General features: G+C 46.1%; 1 protein-coding gene across 1 annotated transcript; it reads left to right on the plus strand.

The window, feature by feature from the left end:
- Window positions 1-598: 598 nt before the first annotated feature.
- LOC142582484 (glycerophosphocholine cholinephosphodiesterase ENPP6-like) lies at window positions 599-21,492 on the plus strand. Its single transcript, XM_075692268.1, has 8 exons — window positions 599-1,563; window positions 9,730-9,917; window positions 12,515-12,683; window positions 15,008-15,117; window positions 16,153-16,314; window positions 18,833-18,976; window positions 19,789-19,903; window positions 20,018-21,492. Exons 1-8 carry the CDS (start codon window positions 1,266-1,268, stop codon window positions 20,233-20,235), a joined length of 1,404 nt encoding a protein of 467 aa, XP_075548383.1. The 5' UTR covers window positions 599-1,265; the 3' UTR covers window positions 20,236-21,492.
- Window positions 21,493-22,653: the final 1,161 nt, after the last annotated feature.

The raw sequence follows: 22,653 nt of genomic DNA on the forward strand, positions 1-22,653 counted from the left end.
TCTTAGCAAGAAGGAAGCCAGGAAACAACATATTAAAATTTTCACCTCTTGCAATGACTGAAGATCTCAATATACATATGCGAACGTGCCTCCTGTATGATGATCAGCATGACAGCTCTCCCACACCCAATCGGCCGTAGCAAATGGTGACTTTTGTGATTTTCCTACCTGTTTGCGATTTGGCACTCGATTAGTGCTGGTAAAAAACAAATATCAGCCACGTTGCCTTGACATGCAGAATCATAATCTCTCAGGGATCATGATTACATGTAACACGAACTTGAAATTCGCGCGCTATGAAGCGAATGAGGGCAGACGGCAGAACATATTCCAGTTAAATCAGCATTTTTCTCAAGCTCTTCGGCGCTGGTGTCGCTTGGAGAAGGTACGGTACCCATATGAAAAGGTTTCCTTTCTTTTTCTTTAATTTGTACCGTAATTTTCGTACTGGTTTGTTCGTTCCTTTCTTACTCAATTCTCGTCGGTACCCAGTGAGACCACTGAAAAGGGGCTCCATCTCGGGAGCACTCGACGTACTGAAACCGAACACCAACAACACGACGGAATGCCGTCGAGCCGGGCAAGCCGTGCTGGCACAGCTAGGTAGCGCGCACGCGCGCCAGGCGGGAACCGCTCGCGAGCCCGACGACCCGCACGAGGCAGCTGCGGCGGCGGCAGCAGCAAAGCGCATAGAGCGACGATCCCGTGCGGCCGTCTGGGCGAGCCGCGGGCGAGGGGTGCTTCATTGCACAAGGCGCTGTCGCAGCAGCGCAGATAGCGCTCCGGTAATCGTGCGGTGACGAACGAGGAGCCGGCATGCGCCGATTCGTGGTGGTGGAGGCAACCGTGTTTTGCGGGTTGTTATGCCCATCGAGCGCGCACACGCGATATTGGCTATGGTAGCAGGTGCGAGTGAGAAGGCCAATCGCCTCGTGTACAAACGGAGTTGAGGTCTTCCCTTTGCGCATGCCCTCCTCTACCGCCACGCTTTCCCGACGCCAGCGCACCTCACAACTCTGCAGTCCACAAGATAGGCGCCGCCGCATTCGGAGGGCGGGCCGCGCTACCGCTGAAAGCAGTTACGTCCCCTGGCGCTTTCGTCAAACTTAGCCTTTACTGCACGCTCAGTCGCTAGTTTTGAGTCTGTACTGCTCTTTTGGAATCGTGCTATCCAACCTTCCTTGCCAGTAGCCCCCAAGAGCAGCCGCAGATCTGCACCTTGTAATCACCTACACCTGCAGTCTTTGAGCCGTGGCGCTAAAAAGATGAGTCCACCGTGGCTAAAGGCATTGCGTGAAGTCGCGTCCTCTCGTCTCGCTGGCCGTGTGCTCGGCTTTCTACTGCTCTCCGCGCTCATCGTCTGCGAATCCAACGCGGCGTCCGTAATGGGTGCTGGTCGTCCCCGCGTGGTCCTCATCCTGGTGGATGGCGTGCGTTGGGACTACCTGTCCGAAGCGGACCTGCCGGGCTTCGGCGAATTGGCCAAGACGGGAGTGAAGGCCGAGTACGTGGTGCCCATCATGCCGGCCAACTCTTACCCCAATTGGTACAGCATCGTCACCGGTGAGCTGTGTTTTCGCGAATTGGGCCCTTTCTGGAGACCGTCTGTCGTACTTTGCAAATGCTGTTTCTCTTTGCTGGAGGGCCTCTATAACAGAATGACTCGGTACGTGAGGTCGCTGTTCGAGTTGACTCATGACTGGATCGAAATTATGATTTTGCTTCATGTCCTGGGGTTTGTGTGTTCATGAAGCGGATCCATACAACCTGAAACGCCATGAAGATGTGAAGCAGGCTCTCTCAGAGGTCCCACTCTTGTACGGTGTCCAAGACAAATTGTCTGGTACATTAAGATCATTGTTACTGAAAGAAAAACACAGAAGATCAGGGAAAGGGTAATATAATTTTGACAGCAGTTCTGCTTTTGAGGACTTCTGACGCTTTTTCCTGTCTTTGACCAGATATATATATATATATCTGCAGGTAGTTGAGAGTGGCGGTGTGGTAAAGGAAGTTACCGTTTTAGAATATATGGTCATACGTTAGCCTCCCACAAAACTCCAAGTTCATGTCTTCTACCGCGGTATGTGTTACCTGTTGCTGCATACTTTTCAAATAATAAGTTCGAGCCTTATCTTTCACGAACTTTAACTGCATGGTTCATCACTGTCTGTGAAACCTGTGACTCAGACTCTGCTTTCCTTAGCTCCTGGCCAGACCTGCTGCCCAGCGAATACTTCTAGTTTCCGTGCCTCCTTCTCCTAATCGGGAGTCACTTGAACAGGGCAGCTATTCCAGTCACTTCTACAACATGTGTCCAACGACATATCTCGTCAAGAAGTATGAGGCTTATCAAGCTGAGAAGTGTTTCCGTGATATACAGGGATGCTTGGACATAAAGCTTGAATGGGAGCCACTTCACAGAACTGTTGCGATAACCTCTTGAAGCAGTATACTGAAGAGCAGACGTTGTACAAATTGCATTAGCGTTGTCAGTTTAACACCGTTTGCTCTAATCTCCCCATGCTGTAAAGATAACGCTTAATAAAGAGTCACATGAAATAATGTGACAGCTTCCGCTTAAACTGTTTGCAATACCGCGCGTAAGTAATGTGACAGTTTGTCACTTTTGCGTGTTATCCTATGAACAGGTTATCTGAATCTAACACGTAGTGGAAAGCCGCACGAAGCAACTCAGTTGCGGCCGTGTATTGAAAAGCGGTATCTGTTATCTTTCGCGGCCTATATCGCAAAGGCATAAAGGCCATTCTGGCTACGCGAAGTACCCAAGAGATCATTTTTCATTAAGTACGTTACAGAAAAAGAATGGATGAGTAAATTTTATTTGAAACAAGATGATTATTTGGTATATAGTGAGGTGGGTGAATTGTAGGCAGCGTTTCCGAAAAAAAAAAAGACGCATTCATTCTTGCTCATGCGCTACCGCATATCTTCGTTCTTGTCTGACTGCGCGCAAGTTAAGTCGTAATAAAATGATTTTGATACGAAACCGTTATCGTCGTGAAAGAATCCCTATAGCTATTTTCGTAACTTTGAATGACATGTTCTGCTTTCATTATAGAAAATGCGGCTTGAGAAATGAAGCGAGCGACCTATCTTTTAATAACTTCTCGCTCGGCTATAGCTGGTGCTTGTGCAAAGTTATATGGGCGACCATGTGCGTGAGAAGCTGCACACAAATAACGCGCACCGTGTACTCAGCCGCCATCAGGCAGACGTAAGTTGTTACCTCGCAAAAGCTCAAGTCACTTGAGCAGTGAAAAAAAGTTTCCTCCTGTGTTGTTCTCCTTTGAAATGAAATTCAGCCATATGCCTTGCACCTAGGACAACGCTCGGAATAATGACAAAGACTGGACTATAGCCTGTAAATATTGATTATCGTCATCAGGTATACCTATCTTATAGCACTGAATGTAGTGCCAGAATGTTGATCTCCACTTGGCACCTCATAAAACAGTGTCCGCTTATAGGTATCGCTTAAGCCCACAGATGTTTTGATAGAACAGCACATAACATTCCACGGGTTTTCCCCCCATTTTTTTTTATAATTGTACTATCCCATCCTTGGCGCCACTGCGTATCTGTCGCTGGGTGTGTGCCCATTCTTGGCTAATCGTCCTCAATGGGTATGTCACACAAGGGGTATGGAATGCTTGAATGTGTTTAGATATGCGTCGTACTTCTCTGTGCCCGTACGCCTCTCATCGCCATTCTTCCTTCAACAAGCCTCATACATCACCTTATTCCTCTTGACATCGCGTCGACGTCTCACACCGCGTATCCGCCTCATTTCGTGTTTGTATTTCGGCCTATAGCTTGTGGACGCTATACCACATTAACACAAACATTGCGCGAGAATACTCTAATCTATACGGCACAACGCCATGAACCGTTTCTGCGAGAGGGCACGACAAATGCCCATATACCTTCATGCTATCGTTGGCACCGCCGTCGTCGCCTTGTTGCTGTCGTCCCGCACACACGCGCTCGCTCGTGTGTCGCGCGCAATTTCTCGCATTGTGCAACCGATTTCGCCCTACTGGGAACGTTCTGGAAAACTGCGAACGTTGCTGGGCAGCCAGCCAGCCAGCTGACCGCAAAATGCCTCCCTCAACATCGATCTTCACGGTGCGTGGACAATCATCATTACTTTTTAGAGCGAAGCTATTTACGCGCACCCCGTGCCGTCGTTGTCGGACTTTGCTTAAAAAGGGGTCACGTGATCTAGCGGGAGAGAAAAAGGGAGAGCGCAACAGGGGGAAAGGTGTTGGAGAGACTCCTTTCCCCCCTGTGAGGATGCTATCTTATACGTGAATCTTATACGGTTGTCCCACGGTGCATTCTCGGCGATCGAGCCGGATCGGCATCGAATTTATCGACGATTGATTCCACCCTGCCGCGAAAGAAACAAATATTATGCTGGCGGTTTGCTGCCAACGAACAGTGCCCAGCGATTGAAACGCGATACTAGGAGCGCCAGCAAGAAGTTCCGGCAGCCACGTCAATCGTCAAAACAATCGCAGCGCCCGCATCTCCAGTGGTGGCCTTTGCGCCCAATATACGGAGCTTTGGATGAGTGGTTTCGCCCATTCCATCCCAGCTACAGCTATGGGGAGACCACGAGTAGTGCGTACTCCTGACGAGGAAGCTGCCTACAGCGAGCGTCAGCGAAAGTTGGCTCGTGAACGTGCTCGTCGTCATAGGGCCTGCCTCACGCGCAAAAAAAAAAAAAAAAAAGAGAAATAGCGCTCCTAAAGCACATCACGCGAAACACGTAAAAGCGAAAATGAGGGGAAATTGAATGGTGAAACATTACAATATATTGTAATGTTTGCGAAGCTTTACTTGCATGGTGTAACACTCTGTCTAACTCGCACAGCTTCGCTGTTCGAACATCTTCACGGACTAAAAATGGGGGGAGGGGGGATTTTTTTTTCTTTTTGCTGAAGCACGCGCTCCAATCCCCGCATATTTATCGAGCATGATATACTGAAAGTTCACCGTCCACATGCGTTTGCGCGCCCGTTGTGAAAAACCTTCGTTCGCACCAAACTCTTGCTTTCGCTTAAATGAGTATTTCAGTGCTGCCGAAGGACACGCCGTTGCAGTAAATCTATTGGGCTCGCACTATTGCCGAGAACCGTTCAAAGTTGTGGCACACGTTCGAGGTAAGGCAGTTTCCTGAAATCGCTGAAAGCAGCTACAGCGGCAGCAGGATTGCGCGTGATTCTTTCCTGCTTTACTAGCGCTTGCGTTTTGCCCACGTTGGTTGCATCCCTTGGCAGCAAAAGCCCGCCATGGTCTCCCTTTCCCGCTTCATTCTGTATACGATGCGCCTAATGATATTCCCGAGCGTCAGCAACCCTTAGCAAAAAGCGCGCGCGCAGTCTGGTGCGAAACCTGTTTGCAGCCGACGCTGACGGCATTCGTCCGTTAAAACCATGCAGTAGACGTGTATAGGTATAGATAGAGCTCCACGATCGTATTGTTATTCGGCGTGAAAGGGGACACGGACAGAAAAGAGAGCAAGAAACGAGGAACACGTCGACTTTATTGGATGTGTATAAGGAGGGGTCGCATGCATAAGTAGCGACGGCTACTCGTTTTTTGTTCTTTCGAAATGTTAGTTACGCTAAAAATTGTTGAAACTGCTGCAACCAAAATACTAAATACAAGGACACAATTCCGAAATTAATGAAAGCCACTGATTAGATAAAAATGAGGTTCCTCATTATTCTTACTCCACGAACGCATTACTTGCGTAAGCACAAGTAAGCCACGCATGCATTGTACTATCTCTTCAGACGTATCAGTGTGAACTCATCGAGGAAATCTCTGAATATGTAATACGATCCAAAAAAAAAAAAACTATCTGAGCATACAGAAGGTAGGCGTGGCTGAAGAATATTTCCGGCTGAGTTATCATATGTGGTATTAACAAATATCCATGCATTTTCTACAACGCAACAAAATATTTTTTGGAGAACTTGTCTCGAATGTACGGCACATTTATCCGACACATGGTCTAGCTTGCTTCCGTTGCATTGCACGGTTTTCGTTAAAGAAGGCGGCGAACAGGGAAGTGCGTCGCTGCACACATTGCATTCGATGGTTGCAACCTGTGCTAAAAAGGTTTCAAATCCGGGCCAGTTGGTGCATACTTGATTAGCGATGATGTGGTTGCGCATGCTCTGCTGGCCTTGCTGGGACTATACGCCGTTTCTAATAAAGCTCATTTGATAGTCCAGTCGTTGTGGTGTGAACCTCTTCTCTTGTCTTTTGTGTTTCTTGACTGGTTTTTTCCTGTGCGCAAAGATCTGTCTTCCAAATACGAACGTCATCCAGGTCATACTTACTACAGGATTTGACAACTTCCACTTTTTGTTTATTTTCTTTTACGTTAAATGCAGATTCCAGACTTCGGAACCCTAAAAATAAAATAAAAATGACAAGCGTCACAGTCTAAATGAATATTTTGTAATTTTAACCTGTTTTAGTGTTTCTCTTTAGTGTGCCATTAAAGAGTTGCAATTTTTTTAGAGTGCAGACTATAGGACCGCGATCGCAGCGGATAATATTCTATTATTAGGCTTGAATTACGAGGTTTCCTGTCTCGAAACTGCGCAGTGGTTTATGATGGACGCCGTAGTGGAGAGTTCCCGATTAATTTTGGCCACCTGGGATTCTTCACTGGGCACCGAACTTTAATTATACTAGCGTTCTTTTTTTTTTGCATTTCGCCCACATCGAAATGCAGCCTACCTATAGCAGCTTAAGCACGGGCTATAGTAGCAGTGCAGGTATAGCCATTTGGCCACAGCGGCGGTTCCAGTTCTCGACTATAGAAAGTCGCAATCAAAACAACGGCCACAGCTTGTCTCATATCCGCTCCTTGCGATGTCCAGTGGCGTTTACACAGTTTTTACCAAGCGCGAGTCACCCCTCGCTGGAACGCCAGCTGTGAGCTTGTTTTCAGGCAGGCGAGTCCTCTCCCGCAATACGCTCAGTCTCAAAGTTGCAGCACCATGCAATGGCGAGACTACGTCCGCCTTTGTGCAGCTGCAGCGTGACAAGTTGAGTAGGAACCCACGAGCGAAAGATAGAATGAGGTCAGAGAGCGGGACGGAAACAACTGAAGATGCACTTGCTTTTGCTGGCAGATATGGTGTCGTGTGCATTGGTTACATCATATTTTTGCTCAGATGCGAGAAACTACGTCAAAACTGTTGAAGCTATATAAACGCCCTCGCTGCATGTATGTCAGGCCAGTCACGTGTAACTTTTGTGCACTTGATGCAGCAGCTCTCATCCAACCACGACCGAACGTTGACGTGGGATGCAGTCGACTCGCCATGCTAGATTTATCCTGAACTCATGGAAACTCTTCTTTTTCGCGGCGCTACGGAAATAATCTACTTAATATTTGCCTGCGCAATGAATTTTTGCGTCACTCAATACTGAATAAAATTTTATCAAGTTAAATCTAAGCTTTATTCGCCTATACTCCAGGGGTTTGGAGTACGACATGGGTCAATGGGGAAGGGGGGGGGGGGGGGGGGTATGGGCAGCTATAGGTATGTGCCCGTTCTTGGCGTTTCCGGCTTTGTATACAGCGTGTTTCACTGGTTATATGAACCTGGGTACGTGCCAATTCTTGATATTTCTCGCCGAATAGACAACTTGGGTTGCTGCATATGTGAAGCCGGGTGTATGCCAGTGGGTATGTGAATTTTGGTATATGAAAGGTACGTGCACATTCATGGCATTTTGTTTTATTGAAATGATTAATACGAGAGGTTGGCGCCATTATGGCGGCACCGACTACTCCTTGCCACTTAGCAAAGGAAACAAATATGCGCCAAAAAGGAGAATAATGTCACAACATATGGCACTCAGTAGAACACCAGATGTATAAAAACAGTACCCTCCAAATGATGCCTGAATCACAGTTTTGTTCGTGGGTTCAGTACACATACGCCTATATAAAGTCAAACATTTTGAATGGCCAAAATGCAGGACACAAGTAATTACAATGCAAAGCACAGAGCACAAGTAATTGCACTTGAACACAGAACAACATTTATATAACTCATTTACCTTATCAGGATAAATTCTTCCACTTATTATCAGGGTTATCAGAATTATCAGGATAACGCAGAGACAATTAGTCTCTGCATTATTGTGCGCCCGATTCGCAGCTGCATCCGCTGCAGTATTACCAGGAATATTGCAGTGCTCGGGTATCCACTGAATTGCAGTTACGTGATTCATTGCGCTTGCGTCTGTATGTTCTTTGAGCGTCTCATATCATAGCAAAGTGTTGCGCATTATTTACTGATGTCATGAAGCTCAAAGCACACAGGATTGCAAACAGTTCTGCCACCGTGGAAGATATCTCTCGGGATAATTTAGATGTTTTCTCTAGCGCCAAATGTGAAATGACGATTGCTGAATTCGAGGAATCTTTATGAGATAAACTGTCTGTAAACACGTGGATGTACTGCGGATGTAATGAGCAAATTTGGAATAGTACCAGTTGCTGTGCGGCCACCATAAACATTTCTATATTTGATATAATCCCCTCCACCGAGAATTCTATTTTAGTACTCGTTAACATCCAAGCATGGTAATGAACATTCACTTTGCGTAACTCAAATCTTGGTATTAATGCTTTATGTTCTTGAACAACGTCGTGAATTTTGCTTTCGTTTCGTTCGCTAAGCGCCATGCTTAATGGATGCCTGTCGTGTTGAATTAAGATACGATAAATATATCGGCATGTTTCAACTGTCGGTATGATTGAAAATGGTTGGTCACGAGCTTCAGCAATTACTAGAGAACTAGCCTGCGGAATACAAAGCCCCCTTGCCAGCAAACATTGAAGACGTTCCTCAGAAGTTTGCGATAAACCATGGGGAATAGGGGCCGAATAAGCATTTTTTTTGTTATGATTGCCTTGTGAACTTGTAATGGTGAAGAGACAGACAGCGCCGACTTTAATCGGGAATTGGTGACAGCTGGATTCCAGAATAAGCTACAAGGCAGCCGTGTAGAGTTTGCAACTACGAAGGAAGTATATATTTCCTACACTTTTGATTCCTGCACAAGCGGCCAACCGAATTTGATAATTACGTGTAGGCATTGGTGGTTCCCGACGCACTGCACGTTGTGGTGCGACCGCGTGTCGTTCTTGTCGCGTGTGTAAACACTATATTATTGGTTACGTAGCCTAAATACAAGCAATGTAAGACTTGAATGTTGGCTCTGTAATGTAGGAGTACTCGGAGCGGCACGCTGGGAGTGTCAGTTAAACTGGAATCCGGAAGGTATCTGCATTCTGCCAGGGTTGCTACAGTTGAGGTGTTTACACACCTTCAATGTTCTTGCTTCTGTGTATGTGACTACCTTTATGTTAGATTTGGAAGGGCCCCTGAGATCTTCAGAGTGCTGTATACATGCGTAGCGGGTCACTCGCAAATCACCCAGCGTTGTTCTTATGCAACGCTGGTGTGCTGCGGTGGTGAGCTTGAAAGCAACAGGCACTGCATGCAGAAAGGACTTTCATTATGGTCTACTATGAGCAAGTGGTAAATCGCTAGACCTTGAGGACATTCTTACAGTGCCAAAATAACACATCTTTTCTTTCGCGAATGTTTCTTTTTTCGTGTGCTTGTGTACGTGCTGACACTTCTCATCGCCTTTGTGCAGGTCTGTACGGAGAACGGCACGGCTTCGTGCAGAATTACATGTACGATGAAAAGTACGATGACTTCTTTACGATGGCACCCAACCCGAATGCATCGCACCCGCACTGGTGGAATCATACGGAGCCAGTCTGGGTCACGGCCGAGAAAAACGGTCTGCGCACTGGAATGTACTGGTGGGATGGCTGCCAGGTGCGCCCACTATATTTGTAAAATTTGTGCGGAGCGCCAGAAGAACATGTGTCTGTTATGCCGCATTTATATGCTAATTCAAGCGCGACTCACAAGAAAGATATGGTAGGAAAATACCAGTGAAATGAACTACAGTAAACAAGGACGTTCATTTTTGACTCATTGAATCGACACAGTTTGATGCGTTCTCACAGACTACTGCATCATGGCTCCCATGTCAACAGGATTCATACGCTCTTCTTGCGCGTATAGATGTTAGCGGCCAGTTCTGAGAAAGGTTCAGTACATGAGGTAGTAAGAACAACGCTAGTCAGTCGAGTACACGGTCGAGTTGTTTCGCAAGGGAATACAGCTCAATTCGCAGGACACTACTAGAATGTTCCATTTGTTTTTCTTTAATTCTGCGTGAGGCTGAGGCAGAGCTGTAAGAGCAACAAAAGAGACGAAATGACACCGCAAAGCAGCGCTTTGGTGCGAATACCTCTTTGATCCTATTAATAATGTAGGAGGGTTGTGCTATTCAACCACGAAAAAGCAGCAAAATTTTACAATAGATTTACTGTCTAGGAATCCTTCTCATGTGACGGATTCGGGTTGTATAAGCGACGGTTGGACTTCTGCAGAATATTCCAATAGCTCGACGTAATAGTACGAGTGAGCGGGCGAAGTTAATTCTATTGCAGCGTCCACTATTGCTTACAGTATAAGGATCTAGAGTGAGCACGTCGGTCAGCGTCATCTGCGAAGTGGTTGTCAACGATGTCACGATGTCCCGGCAACACTGAAGGATTATATATATTGTGTCCTTTTTCAGCAACGCAGTGGTAAATTTTGTTGATTTCTGGTACCAATTGCTTATAATTTCCGCATCGTTAACTTCGCACTCCTTGAAGGGCTGCCGCCGATATGCGGAATATTTCCCATAAGAAAGATAGTTCTTTCGATAAATTTCACAACTGAGCGAAGAACGGCGAGTTCGGAACCTTTAAATGTTGTGACGAGTGAAGTTACCACCAATTATTTCACTATGTGGCGCAACATATCCGTGTTGTCTCTGAGTCGAAGTAACCTTCATTAAATCCTGGAGCTACCACATTAGAATGGCCGACTCATCCATAAGCGATAAGTGCAGGAGGAAGGAGGGGGGGCGATGAAGGGGGTATTTTGTAAGCGTCCACCATTTCGTCTGCTGTTGAAGTGCTGATTGGCTGAGGCGCTTGTCTCCTTCGGCGATAGTATAGATAATCTTCTTCACCACGGCTCCCATTTCGACGAACAACGCCAGCTCCTCCGGTGTGCCTTGATTAGACTGGACGATTGGCCTATTACAGAAGGAAACGTGTTAGTAGCCTGACCTCACAGCTCATCAGCCTGGAAAGCCAAATGAGCATTTCTGCAGAAAGTAAGGCGACAGAATTTAGTGCCAGAATATATACATTACACCTGGCATGGTGCGTGTAACTGATCTGAGCTCATGTGCTTTCCTTTTCTCTTTCCCTCCTTCATTCTCTACCCATTTGTAGGGTAGCGAACTGAACAAAGTCTAGTAACATCCCTGCCTTTACTTCCTTCCCTCCACTCTCCCTCTTCTTCGTGTGTTTTAGCATGCTAGGATGTCACTGACGACAGCACACTCTCTTATTCGTAGATACATGAAGAATATTTGAAGGTGCAATTTGAACAGGAGCATAAGAATTACTGGAAAGTCCAGCTTAATCGGAAGAGCCAACACTGCGGCTCGCTAACTAGCCAGTACTCACGGGCTTATGCATCCGCCATTTTCAGAAACAGGGCAGTTGTCAAAGGATAGGCGAGTTCATTAACGTCTGAAACTCGCATGCTTTTCCGTAGCTCTTGAACAATGTGGGGAATTATTTTGTGTCTATAACGTGGTCTGCACCCCTCCTTCGTCCCCTCCGCCCTCCCCCCCTCTGCTCCAGTAGTATATAGTGTTACGGCAAACTTGAAGTAAATTGGGTGAGATAAGAGGTTAAATATACGCCCAAAATTCGTCGGGGGTTCCCTCTTTTCCACTGTTGATTGACGGCAGTATCGGAAAGGCATGTTTTTTGAGCGTTGAAGAGAACTGATGGTCTGTGGTATACGATATGTATACGCGCCAGTGCGTAGAATCGAAATTCAGTTAGCGCGCTGTGGCTGTGGCTGCTTCTGCCTTTTTTTTTTCTTTTTACTTGAGAGATTCGTTGTTAAGTATAATGAAAAAATGAAATCGTACAAAAGCCTGCAGCTCTGCATCATTGAATACTTGCAATAATTTCATGGAGAACTGTCTGTTTTCACAGGGCTGTTACAATTCTCTGAGGAAAACGCCATTTGCAGGTGTATTATTGTTAAAGATACTATGACGGAGGCGAAATGTAGACCAAAGTTATATTTACACACCATTCGCTTCCACGGACACAGAATACTTCTGGAGCATATTGTTTCACTTGTTCGAAGATGCAATTAAAAGAAGCAGTTAAACGTTACTTCTCGAAGCGCTAAGGGCTTTTCAAAATTTGAGTTTTCAAGGGAAAGCTTTCACAACAGCATGAAATAAAAATTGCGTTGTATAACGTTTTCTTTTCTTTTTTCAGGTGGAAATACGGGGCGTGAAGCCCACGAAATGCATTCCATACAGGGATTACTGGCACTGGCCCACGGTTGAAAATGACACTAAAGCCGCGCTGTCTGAAATAGTGGACAATTTTAAACAAAACAAATTCGATTTTGCACTTGTTTATTACGAAGCCGTCGATGCGGAAGGTAAGCCTATGTATATTGCTTGCGTTAGAAAATCACTCTGAAAAGCCCCCCTCTAATATTTCACACGCTGTCCACTCAAGTTCCCGGACAGTCTTTTGTGCGTTCACACACTGATATACTATTTATTTACTATGCTGGCATGGTCAGGAGAGGGTATATTATATGTATGCCACAAAAACAGGGCCTTATGTATATATACAAACACACATGGCTGACAGAACGATCCTATAGCGCTACGTGTTGTCTACTGGAAAAATACTGGTGGCGGATATTTGAAGGGGAATAGAAAGAAATTTATATATATATATATATATATATATATATATATATATATATATATATATATATATATATATATGTGTGGTGTGTGTGTGTGAAACCGCACACCTGGAGGGCTCTTGGAGTGCTTGCGCGCGCACTGATACGTCATTCGCCGTGCAAAAAGAATTTTGTTATTAAAAACAACAACGGACTTCAGCGATTCCTTTATATTTGAACTAATTTACGGCGACAGCTGCATTTTTTCACAGTGGAAACCGCCACATCTTTTGCTTGCTTGCTTGTTCCTCAAGTAATTGCGCTCATTTACTACGGAGGAGTGGCCACAAAGGGAGTAGGTATAGGTTTGGTGATAAAAGATATACGACATGGAATTCCCCAATGCGGATATTAGCTAAAGAAAATTAAGCGCATTAGCCTATCCCTCCACGAATACCTCCGTGAAGTCCAGCTTTTCAAATAATAAAATCATGAGATTTCGCGTGCCAAAACCACGATCTGATCATGAGGCACGCCGTAGTGGGGGACTTCGGACTAACTGGGGTTCTTTAACGTGCACATAAATCTAAGTACAAGGGTGTTTTCGCATTTTTCCCTCATCGAAACGCAGTCGCCGTGGCCGGGATTTGATCCCGCGGCCTCGTGCTTAACAGCCCAACACCATAGCCACTAAGCAACCACTGCACGTAGCTCTTCATACAAAAGCAATGAAAAAGCGAACATAATTTCGTAAAAAAAGCAGCTCGAGTAGTTCTACGTCATTAAAGAAAGAAAAAAAAACGTTCATGCACACTGCGAAAGCGGGGCAAGAAAGAACACGGCCACAGCGCTGACATGGAACTGTCATGTTTATTGCGCTGAAGGTAGCATATAAAGACAAAGGCAGCAAAACATAAACGGCTCTAAATAGAAAAGTTCCTGCACAACCCAACTCACGATGACGGTCTACGTTAACGCAATTAGCATTCAAGGAATGCATTGATACTCGGTATTGCTGAAGACACCTTTATTTGCAATTTGTAGCATAGGGGCTAAGCAGGCTAACCATGCTAATTGCATTAAGACATCCACGCGCCTGAGCTCCACCACGGGCCACAGCAGCCACGCCTTAATTCGGACGCCGCGAAGAAAGCTTCAGTAAAGGTTACCTCTAGTTTCTTCTCGCTGGCGCTATAGAATTGGGGTTAAGCATATCCATCTTCGAATGAACTACAACGCGATTGTACAGGCGTAATACTTTAAATTTGAGGCGTACAACCTTGATTTTCCGGCGTAAAGCTTTAATTTTCATTGTCAGCTAGAATAGCGCGCGTTGTCACTTTCATTATTAGGACGTGCGCCTGCGTAGTGCGCTCGTAGCAAGTCGATAGCGGTTAAAAAGGAAGATACCGACACCAAATTGGGGCAAATAGGCCAAGTAGGAAAATGTGGAAACAAGAAACTGCTAAGGAACCGTCATTCGACAAACGCCACCTGTCAATCTGAAAGATACAGTATTTCTTCGTTACATAGCGCAAGTGAAGGAGAGCTCGCTTATAAGGCCTTTCTTCTGTCCCCCTTGCGTGCCATATAGCGTTGGCGTTTGTCGTATGACATGTCCTGCCGGTGTGTGTGTGCGTGTGTGTGTGTGTGTGTGTGTGTGTGTGTGTGTGTGTGTGTGTGTGTGTGTGTGTGTGTGTGTGTGTGTGTGTGTGTGTGTGTGTGTGTGTGTGTGTGTGTGTGTGTGTGTGTGTGTGTGTGTGTGTGTATTTGTGTGTGTGTGTGTGTTCTAGTGCCTCGTGAATATGCTTGTTTTGTCGCATTACTTTTGTGTAGTATATTGCCTTGAAGCAACCAACGCGACAGTTGGTAGCAGACTTGGCATCTGCGTTTTCTTTATTTTCCAGTTTCTGCGCAGTCGTACTGTTTCTTTTTTTTTTTTTCTTGATAACCGCTCACCCACTAGCTCACCTTTGTATTTTTCTACACTTCATGGCACAAAGGCTCGATGACTTCATATAAGTGCGTACTGCGTCGGTTGATTATAAACTGTACCTCGTTTCCAGGACATGGCAGTGGTCCTGACTCCATGGAGCGACGACGAGCGCTCAAAAGCGCCGACAATGTCATCAAACATCTGCTTGACGAAGCCAAAAGGCAGAACATTCGCGATCAGGTAAGGGGGCATCGACACTGATGAGGGCATGTATTGTTTTATTGCCATAACAATTATGCAGACACTCGACGCGTCTTCGCGTCGTTGTCGCTGCCGGCGTCATGCTGTCCTCATATCGACCGCGCATTCGCTGCCAGCGCGTCGAGGGCTATCGAAGGCCTTTCTAGACACGAAATGTGTTTGGCTGCAGAAGCGACGAAACCGTGTATAAACGCATCGCCACACTCCGCTCGGTTGGCTCTGCCGGAGCCAGGACAGCATTCTGGATTCCGCGGCTGGCACGATCGTTGTGCGCGCACAAAGTGCAGCGTTCCTTCCGATGAGCTGTGTGCTCATACCTTACAGTGGTGCGTGCAAGTGGTCTGAGCGGAACGGATAAAGAACGTGAAGCTAAAGCTGCCTAATGCTTTCACAGGATGCTGTAAGAAGATCAATGTAAGAAGACAAGCAGGTGAATCAGCACACAAGACTAGTATTAGTAGTGTAAAAAAATTGAAAAACCATAAATCATGCTCTAAACAATAACACAACGAAAATAAATAATAAACAATGCTGTGCACAGACACGCATAAAGCAAAAAGAACAAAGTAAATGCAATTGCGAAGAACAAGAATGACACATGTGCGATCTAGCAACAATTACAACATGTGCTTTATATATGTGAAAGGAGATGTAGTTACCGTAATGTGCAAAACATAGACGGAGTGACCTTTTGCACCTGAAATTGAACGATCATTTCATGCTGCATACAGACGCGCACTCATTTGGACACAGGCACTCATCAACAGAAGGAATAACCAGCCCTCGGTTGCGCAGGAAGTTAACGCTAATGCAACTCATTTTCAGATATTTAAGAAATATTATCTTTGCTTCCTTCTTTTGCGTCACTCAGCTTTATAGAACACCAAATAGTTGTTCTCATATGGCAATATGCGGGTATCTCTACGTGTTTAAATTTAGTGCTCAGTCACAAGAACACATTTCTGGTCCCTAATACTCAACGTGCGATGATCTTTGACGTCCTTCCGCTCCCAGCTCAGCCTCATCGTGGTGTCTGACCATGGCATGACCGACACCAGGGAAGGAAAGTTCGAGCTGATCGACATCGAGCCTCATATTGACGCCGACGACATTCATTCCATGCTTGACGGTGGGTCGTTCGCCATGCTTCGGCCCCACCCGGACAAGATTGAAAAGGTGTGGTTGACATCCTCGTGTTCGTAATTTTACAGCGAATATCTTAGCTTCTAGTTGGTCCGAATTTTGGGGGGGGGGGGCTCGTGCCCACACAAAAGCAGCACCGCCACCTAGCGGCCGTGGCCACTCAGAAAGAGTTCAAACGACCACGGTAAAGGCGTTTGTCTTTTAGTTTCCTCGTAATAGGATTGCTTTCTTGTATATTCGAATTACAATTCGAAGCTATCATGTGTGCAGGTTGCGTGTAAGTCATACTTTACGAATTTTCTGACGCAATTTACTTGGAAAAATTAAATTAGCTCAATATGACCCTTGCCCTTGCCGGAGGCCTAGAAGCGCGTAGCGTATGTCTCTAGCAGCCGCGGTGCGTGTCTAACGTCAGTCGGCGGGATGGTGTTTGTCTAACGTCGGGAACAGCTTCGCTGTACGTACAATTTCACAAGGTGGAATCAAGGTGGATTTTTTTTTTGCTTCCATAAACTCGCGTAAGTGTTGCTATAAATACGTTACGCGAAGAGTCAGCTAATCGCGATCGTGGCAAGACACTGCCGGAAGCATAACTGATGACAGCATCCACGTACTTGAAGGCAATAACCTTTTCGGTGCTTGCTGCTCCATATTGACTCCTAATATGCACGCCGTTCCGTTCGTTTCCGGGTCAATTTACACTTTTGGCACTCCTAGCATGAAGCATGTTTTGTTATCATGGTAAAAACAATGAATTAATTTGCCGTATGTGCGTTGGCGTATATATCCTTCGTGTTGTGATATAGATTAGTGCTCATGTACATGAAGGTACCGAGAGGGAGAAGAAACAAAGAAACAGTGTAGTCTTAAGCACATCATTCAGTAATGTCGTAAAGCAGTCAACTTACATCGACAATCATAGTGGCTGTAGTTACAAGTTTAAATAAAACTGTATTCAAAACATTACTTTCTTAATTCCGTGCACAACAAATAAAGTTCCCCGGAACTGCCTGCTTTTTCGGCTTCAAGGTTGTCGCGTTATAAGCTTTGATGATGGTGAATGTCAACAGCTGTCATATGCTGCAGGTTCTATGGAGTTCTGAGTGTGAATGCCTTCTGAAAACGTATGGTCCTAGCAAGATCTAAAACACTCAATTTTTCAGCATTGTCTGGCGGTGCTTTTGTTTGAAGTATTGCGTGTGTAGAGTCCCCGACAAATAGTTGCAAGGACCACGGTTATTAAGAAAACGCGAATTTTGTAATTGCCTCACGAAATGGTGCAAAACTTCTGCAATACAATATGCCGAGGGAAAGCTTCAATCGCACTTCTTCATTTCGGGCCACGTGCGTCCACCACGGATAAATCAAGCGCTTTCGATGTCCCTGTGGTCGACAAATGTTTGTCCCTCTTTTTTATGTCTCACAGACACGGAACCTTTTGTCACGCATAACGATGGCAAAAACTGAATTAACTTTCCCGCATTTGAAAGGTCCACTTCTACCTTTGCGCATGCTAGCACACCTTGCAAGTCCCTTGCAATCCCTCTGCTCGCTCATGCTCAAAAAAAAAAAAAAAAGAAACATCGCAGAAACCGTCCTCGATGATCACCTAAGTCAGTGCAAAGCATTTCTCCCCTGCACGTGGCGCAAAGCTCTGACGAATTAATGTCCTCCTGGGGAAACGCTCATTCGAGGACCGCCACATGCGCAGACTGCGACAACCTGACGATGTTCAATCGGAAGCAGAGGCAGTCAAAGATCCTACAAGCCGCACAAACTGCTTTTGAAAGTATGCGTCTGCGTCCCAAAAGTCGCGGTCCACCAATCTGCGTCGCTTGGTCTCGGCGGCCCGTTCAGCGGCCGTTCGCTTGGTGTGCCTTCGGGCACGTCTCGCTTCTCTTGTTGTTCGCGTTCCACGACGGCGCGCATTTCGTTGGCCCGTCGCTTGACACTTCGCCTCGCCACTAGAGTACGCATCGCGTACATCTGTAGTCCCTGCAGAGCCTTTGCACTTATACGCTCGTCTACCGCTTGATACTTTAGAGGGCTCATTCCTTCTGCAAGTAGAAGCCTAAGCGCGACATAGCCCAGCTAGCTCAACCGATGCACATCTACTTGTGGCGCGCACACCCGCACCGGCGTGAGGAGCAAGGAGAGGAGGCGCCAAGCCAGTAGCGGTGTGCGAGGGGGCCCGTGGCGGAGCGCGTCCATGTGCGTGGAATGAATGAATGAATGAATGAATGAATGAATGAATGAATGAATGAAAAACTTTCACATGGAGCAATGCGGGCCCGAGCCGCGGGCGAATGTCGGTGCGCGCGCATCGGTGACAAACTCTGACCTTGGACGGCCTCGCGTTTGACTTTGGCTCTGGCTAGGTTAAGAAATGCTGCGTGTTTAAAAACTTGATATCGGCTTGTACGATGACATCAACGTAACCGCGAATATCTTCGGTATCAAGGACTCTCGTTAAGCAGTATACCGAGAAACAGAATTTGATTGTTAGGCTGATTGCGTAGACCGTACAAAACTTTCACTTGAACGTGCGCAGGTATACGCCAAGCTCAAAAGCTTGAACATTAAGGGCCTCAACGTTTTCAAGAGAGAGGAGCTGCCTGAGTTGTACCATCTTAAGGAGACTTACTTGACGCAACCCATAGTGCTCACAGCAGATCCGGGTTACCAGATCAAGAAGGTAAGCTTTGCTTTGTCGATTAAGCAGCATCCTGTCCGGGTCTTTGCTTCTAACGGGGTTTTTTTCGGCAGCCACAGTGGAATGCACGAGGCTACGCGGGAAATTCGCTAGCGTGAAACACGTTCCGGATAAACATAACCTGCTAATGTTATCCCCTTATAATATATCTGAAACCTGCGCAGGAGTTTCTGGGTCCGAACCTTGGCTAACTGGTCCCGGCCTTTCCTGCGCTTCACTTCAACCTCTTTTAAAGACGTCATTCTTGACGAGTCCACTCTCTGTATTGTGTGTGCATATTTCTAGCCTCCTTTCTGGACCGATTCTGGAGCTTGTGCAGCCTAAGATTGAGGCCGATTCTGAAAGTAGTACAATCTGAAGTCGTTCTGAATCTGAATCTGAATATATGCTGTCTAGAAACGTGGGCTGACCCAGAAGGTAGGGCAGTCTAAAAATGTGGACTGATCCCGAAGATTGTGCAGCACAAAAAGTTGTGAAGTTCGATGCCTCCTACTCCTCTCAGGCGAGGGGTGACGCGATAGAGAGCCGTGCCCAGTGACTCCGCCCAATTTTCATCCCAACTCGCTTAGGAAGACATTGTCTTTAATCGATGTCAACTAGAGGTTGGATTGCCTTTGAACTTCTTTCCTTGGTAGCGATGTTGATTCTGCTGCTCGGCGAGCTGGCTTGAGTGGAGACGAGCTCGTACAAACCTGAAATTATGACATGATCTTTTTTATCGTTTGTACACAGTTCTAATAGGCAAGTGTGCAAAAGTTACAAAACTTTTCGTGTCTTGTTTTTTTTTTCATCAGCTTCAAGAAACTGATAAGCAGGTACCCCGGTCAAATAGGATATACAACGGAAATCACGGATACGACCCCATGAAGCTCGAAGACATGCGTGCCATCTTTCTGGCCACTGGTCCAGGTATATGTTGTTGGAAAAGATTGTTTATTTGAAGCACACGGTCGATGAGAACGATTCCACATGTACAAATATTTTGCCCGCTCGTATAGCGACGCACACCCATTCTCTGTGCAGGACTGAAACAGGGTTTCCAGAGCGGGCCTGTGCGCATGGTGGACCACTACAACGTCATCTGCCGGCAGCTGGGCATCCAGCCACTCGAGAACAGCGGCAGTCAGGACAGTGTGCGGGACATGTTTGCCGGTGGAGCCAGTGGAAGCGCGGCTGCTTCACTCTCTGTTCTCCTAGTCCCCAACATCCTGCTTGCGGCACGCGGTTACTTATATCACTGATGGCACACTGATCCACTGGTAGAAGAAAAAACAGTAATTGTTGACCGCGGGTACGGTCATTCGCCGCCTCGTTTTAATTGCTTTTACAAGCCCCTCATGCTCTTCTTTACAAATTTAGTAGTACTATGCACCCAGCGCACAACGCGTTTTATTTGAGGTTCTCATCGTGATCGATATTTTTTTAACCTTGCGTCTCTCTGTGTCATAGACGTTTCCAAACTGGCCTAAACAGGCCCCGAACAAAACGCCGCAGCTGCTAAAGCTGATCGAACAGGCACTGTTCTGAGGTATGCCACCTTTCTCTTGATGCGCAAATCTTATTGTCAGAGAACTCTTTCCATGTTAACAAAGCCTCAGAATATTGATGCGAGATAAACACTTCATCATTACGCGAATTTTCACACCGAGAAACTCGTATTACTGGTGCCAAATCTTGAAACTTCAAGAAACTGTTCCGTCTTAAGACGTATAATGAAGTGGAGAATGCAATAAACTTTTCAAATTAAGGAAATATACAGTTTGTATTTGTAAACAAATACAAAAAGGACAAATATGCAGAAAGAGTGATGTTCTGAATGTTCCGTCCAGAATATTTTCACTGGTAACACGTTTACTCACCATGTCACGCATCGCAGCTCTCCGTAGGTTTATAGGGTTCCCATGCATTGACTCTAACCGGTGTGACATATATTACGCCCGTTGGTTTTGAGGAATGGAAAGCTCCCCCTCCATCGTTGCATCCAATTTCGCTCCGTACTCATCGTACCAAATTTAGACCCGATGTGCATGAATGGCATTTGTAGCCCATTTCACATCTTTACACGTTGTCGATGCAATCTTCAAAACTATTGCACATGTGATTGTGATCTCTGTCCTGCTTCAGTCATCACTGGTTATATAAGAGTTGCTTTCGTTGGCTGGGAGTCTTTGTATGCCTGCTATCTAGTCTGCTGCCATTATGAACCTTTTAAAAAGTATAAGCAATCAGGTCCTTGACGAAATTAAACCAGTCTACACCACTCTTTTTTTCCCTGCAGCAGCCCAAAATGAAGCTCAGGTCTAGTTTCAGTGATTCGATGTCAATTTGTTTTATGAAATTGATGAAGATGTTGACGTGGTTCTTGAAGCAGGCTTTGTATAGCTCCAGATATCAATTTACTCGACCGTGATATACCTGAAAGGGTAACATATTGACCGCCAATTTACTAGAGAGTTTGTGTTTATGTCAAATAAAACGTGTTTTGTGTTTTTAGACAAGCTTGATTTTTCAGAAGGTATGCGCCTTGAAATAACTGCTCGTAGGTTATTTTGATTGTGTGCGGGCTCCGAAAGATTGGCAATATAATATCGTAATCTGGCAAAATTTTTCACGCTCGAACTTTGTCTCTGTACAAATGATTGTGTATTACCAGATGGCACATCACAGAACGTTTACTAGGGAATCTCGGCTAGTCACGTCTATGAAGGCTATGCTTAGATGGCTGGTACGTGCAACCAGATGAGCAATTATTAATTGCTAGTGCTAAACAAAACAGCGTTCGTCAATGTTTAAAACGAGAGATTTGTTTTATTTTGGAAAGCATATTTAGCGCCAGCGAACAAGGACAGAAGGGAGGCGACACCACAATGCGCTCCCTTCGTCTCCGTTCTGTCCTTGTTTGCTGGCGCTAAATATGCTTTCAAAGTCAGTTTACCAACACGCCCAACAAATGGCAATGCTTTTTATTATCTTCCTTGGAATATTTCGGATCCGGATCATTCGTAGCGCTGATTAGCAGGTCTCGGCTATAAGGAAAAGGAGGACGAAATAAAGAGAGGAGGCAGGGATGTTAACCAGAAATGCTTCTGGTTGGCTACCCTACACTGCAAAAATGTTTACACCCTGAAGGGTGTAAGGCACTACCGTTAGGGTCTTAGAAAAATGTACAGAGGCCGACAACGGAGCTCCAACTAGACGTGCAATGACAAAAGACGTAGTTGAATAATATTGCCACCTGGTGTTATGCGCCAGCGACCATTCAGCATTGCGTGCCCAGCAAAACGGCGAAGAAGACGACGAGGTCAAGGATCCCGCGCCAGCTGGAGAACCGTCGCTTAGTGCTTGGCATTTTTTCGTCTCTGGCTACTCGTACTGTCACTTACTCCTGCTTTAGCACGTGACAAACTGGTGGAGGTGCTGGGTAATCTAATCTATGCACAACACCCCTCCGAGCAGCAGGAGCTCCAGCCCCGTACCGGTGGTTACGCCTGTACACCGCGCCAGCAGAAGGATCCGTGGACAAGCCCCTGAGTTTGGACTCCTCGCAGAGAAAATGGCAGCTCCGACCACGCCAACAGGTATGGAAGGCCCAACGCCGATTCAGTGTACGCTACTGAATCCGCGAACGCCAAATCCCTTCCACGGCGCCATACATGAGG

Source organism: Dermacentor variabilis, chromosome 5 (genome assembly GCF_050947875.1).
Source record: "Dermacentor variabilis isolate Ectoservices chromosome 5, ASM5094787v1, whole genome shotgun sequence".
Lineage (NCBI taxonomy): Eukaryota > Metazoa > Arthropoda > Arachnida > Ixodida > Ixodidae > Dermacentor > Dermacentor variabilis.

What these genes read in the sequence shown, in the direction of transcription:
- LOC142582484 (XM_075692268.1), top strand. Translation starts at nt 1,266, where the DNA reads ATGAGTCCACCGTGGCTAAAGGCATTGCGTGAAGTCGCGTCCTCTCGT. An exon ending in ACTGGTGGGATGGCTGCCAG is followed by an intron (nt 9,918 to 12,514) that starts GTGCGCCCACTA and finishes TTCTTTTTTCAG; the next exon opens with GTGGAAATACGGGGCGTGAA. An exon ending in CTTTCTGGCCACTGGTCCAG is followed by an intron (nt 19,904 to 20,017) that starts GTATATGTTGTT and finishes TTCTCTGTGCAG; the next exon opens with GACTGAAACAGGGTTTCCAG.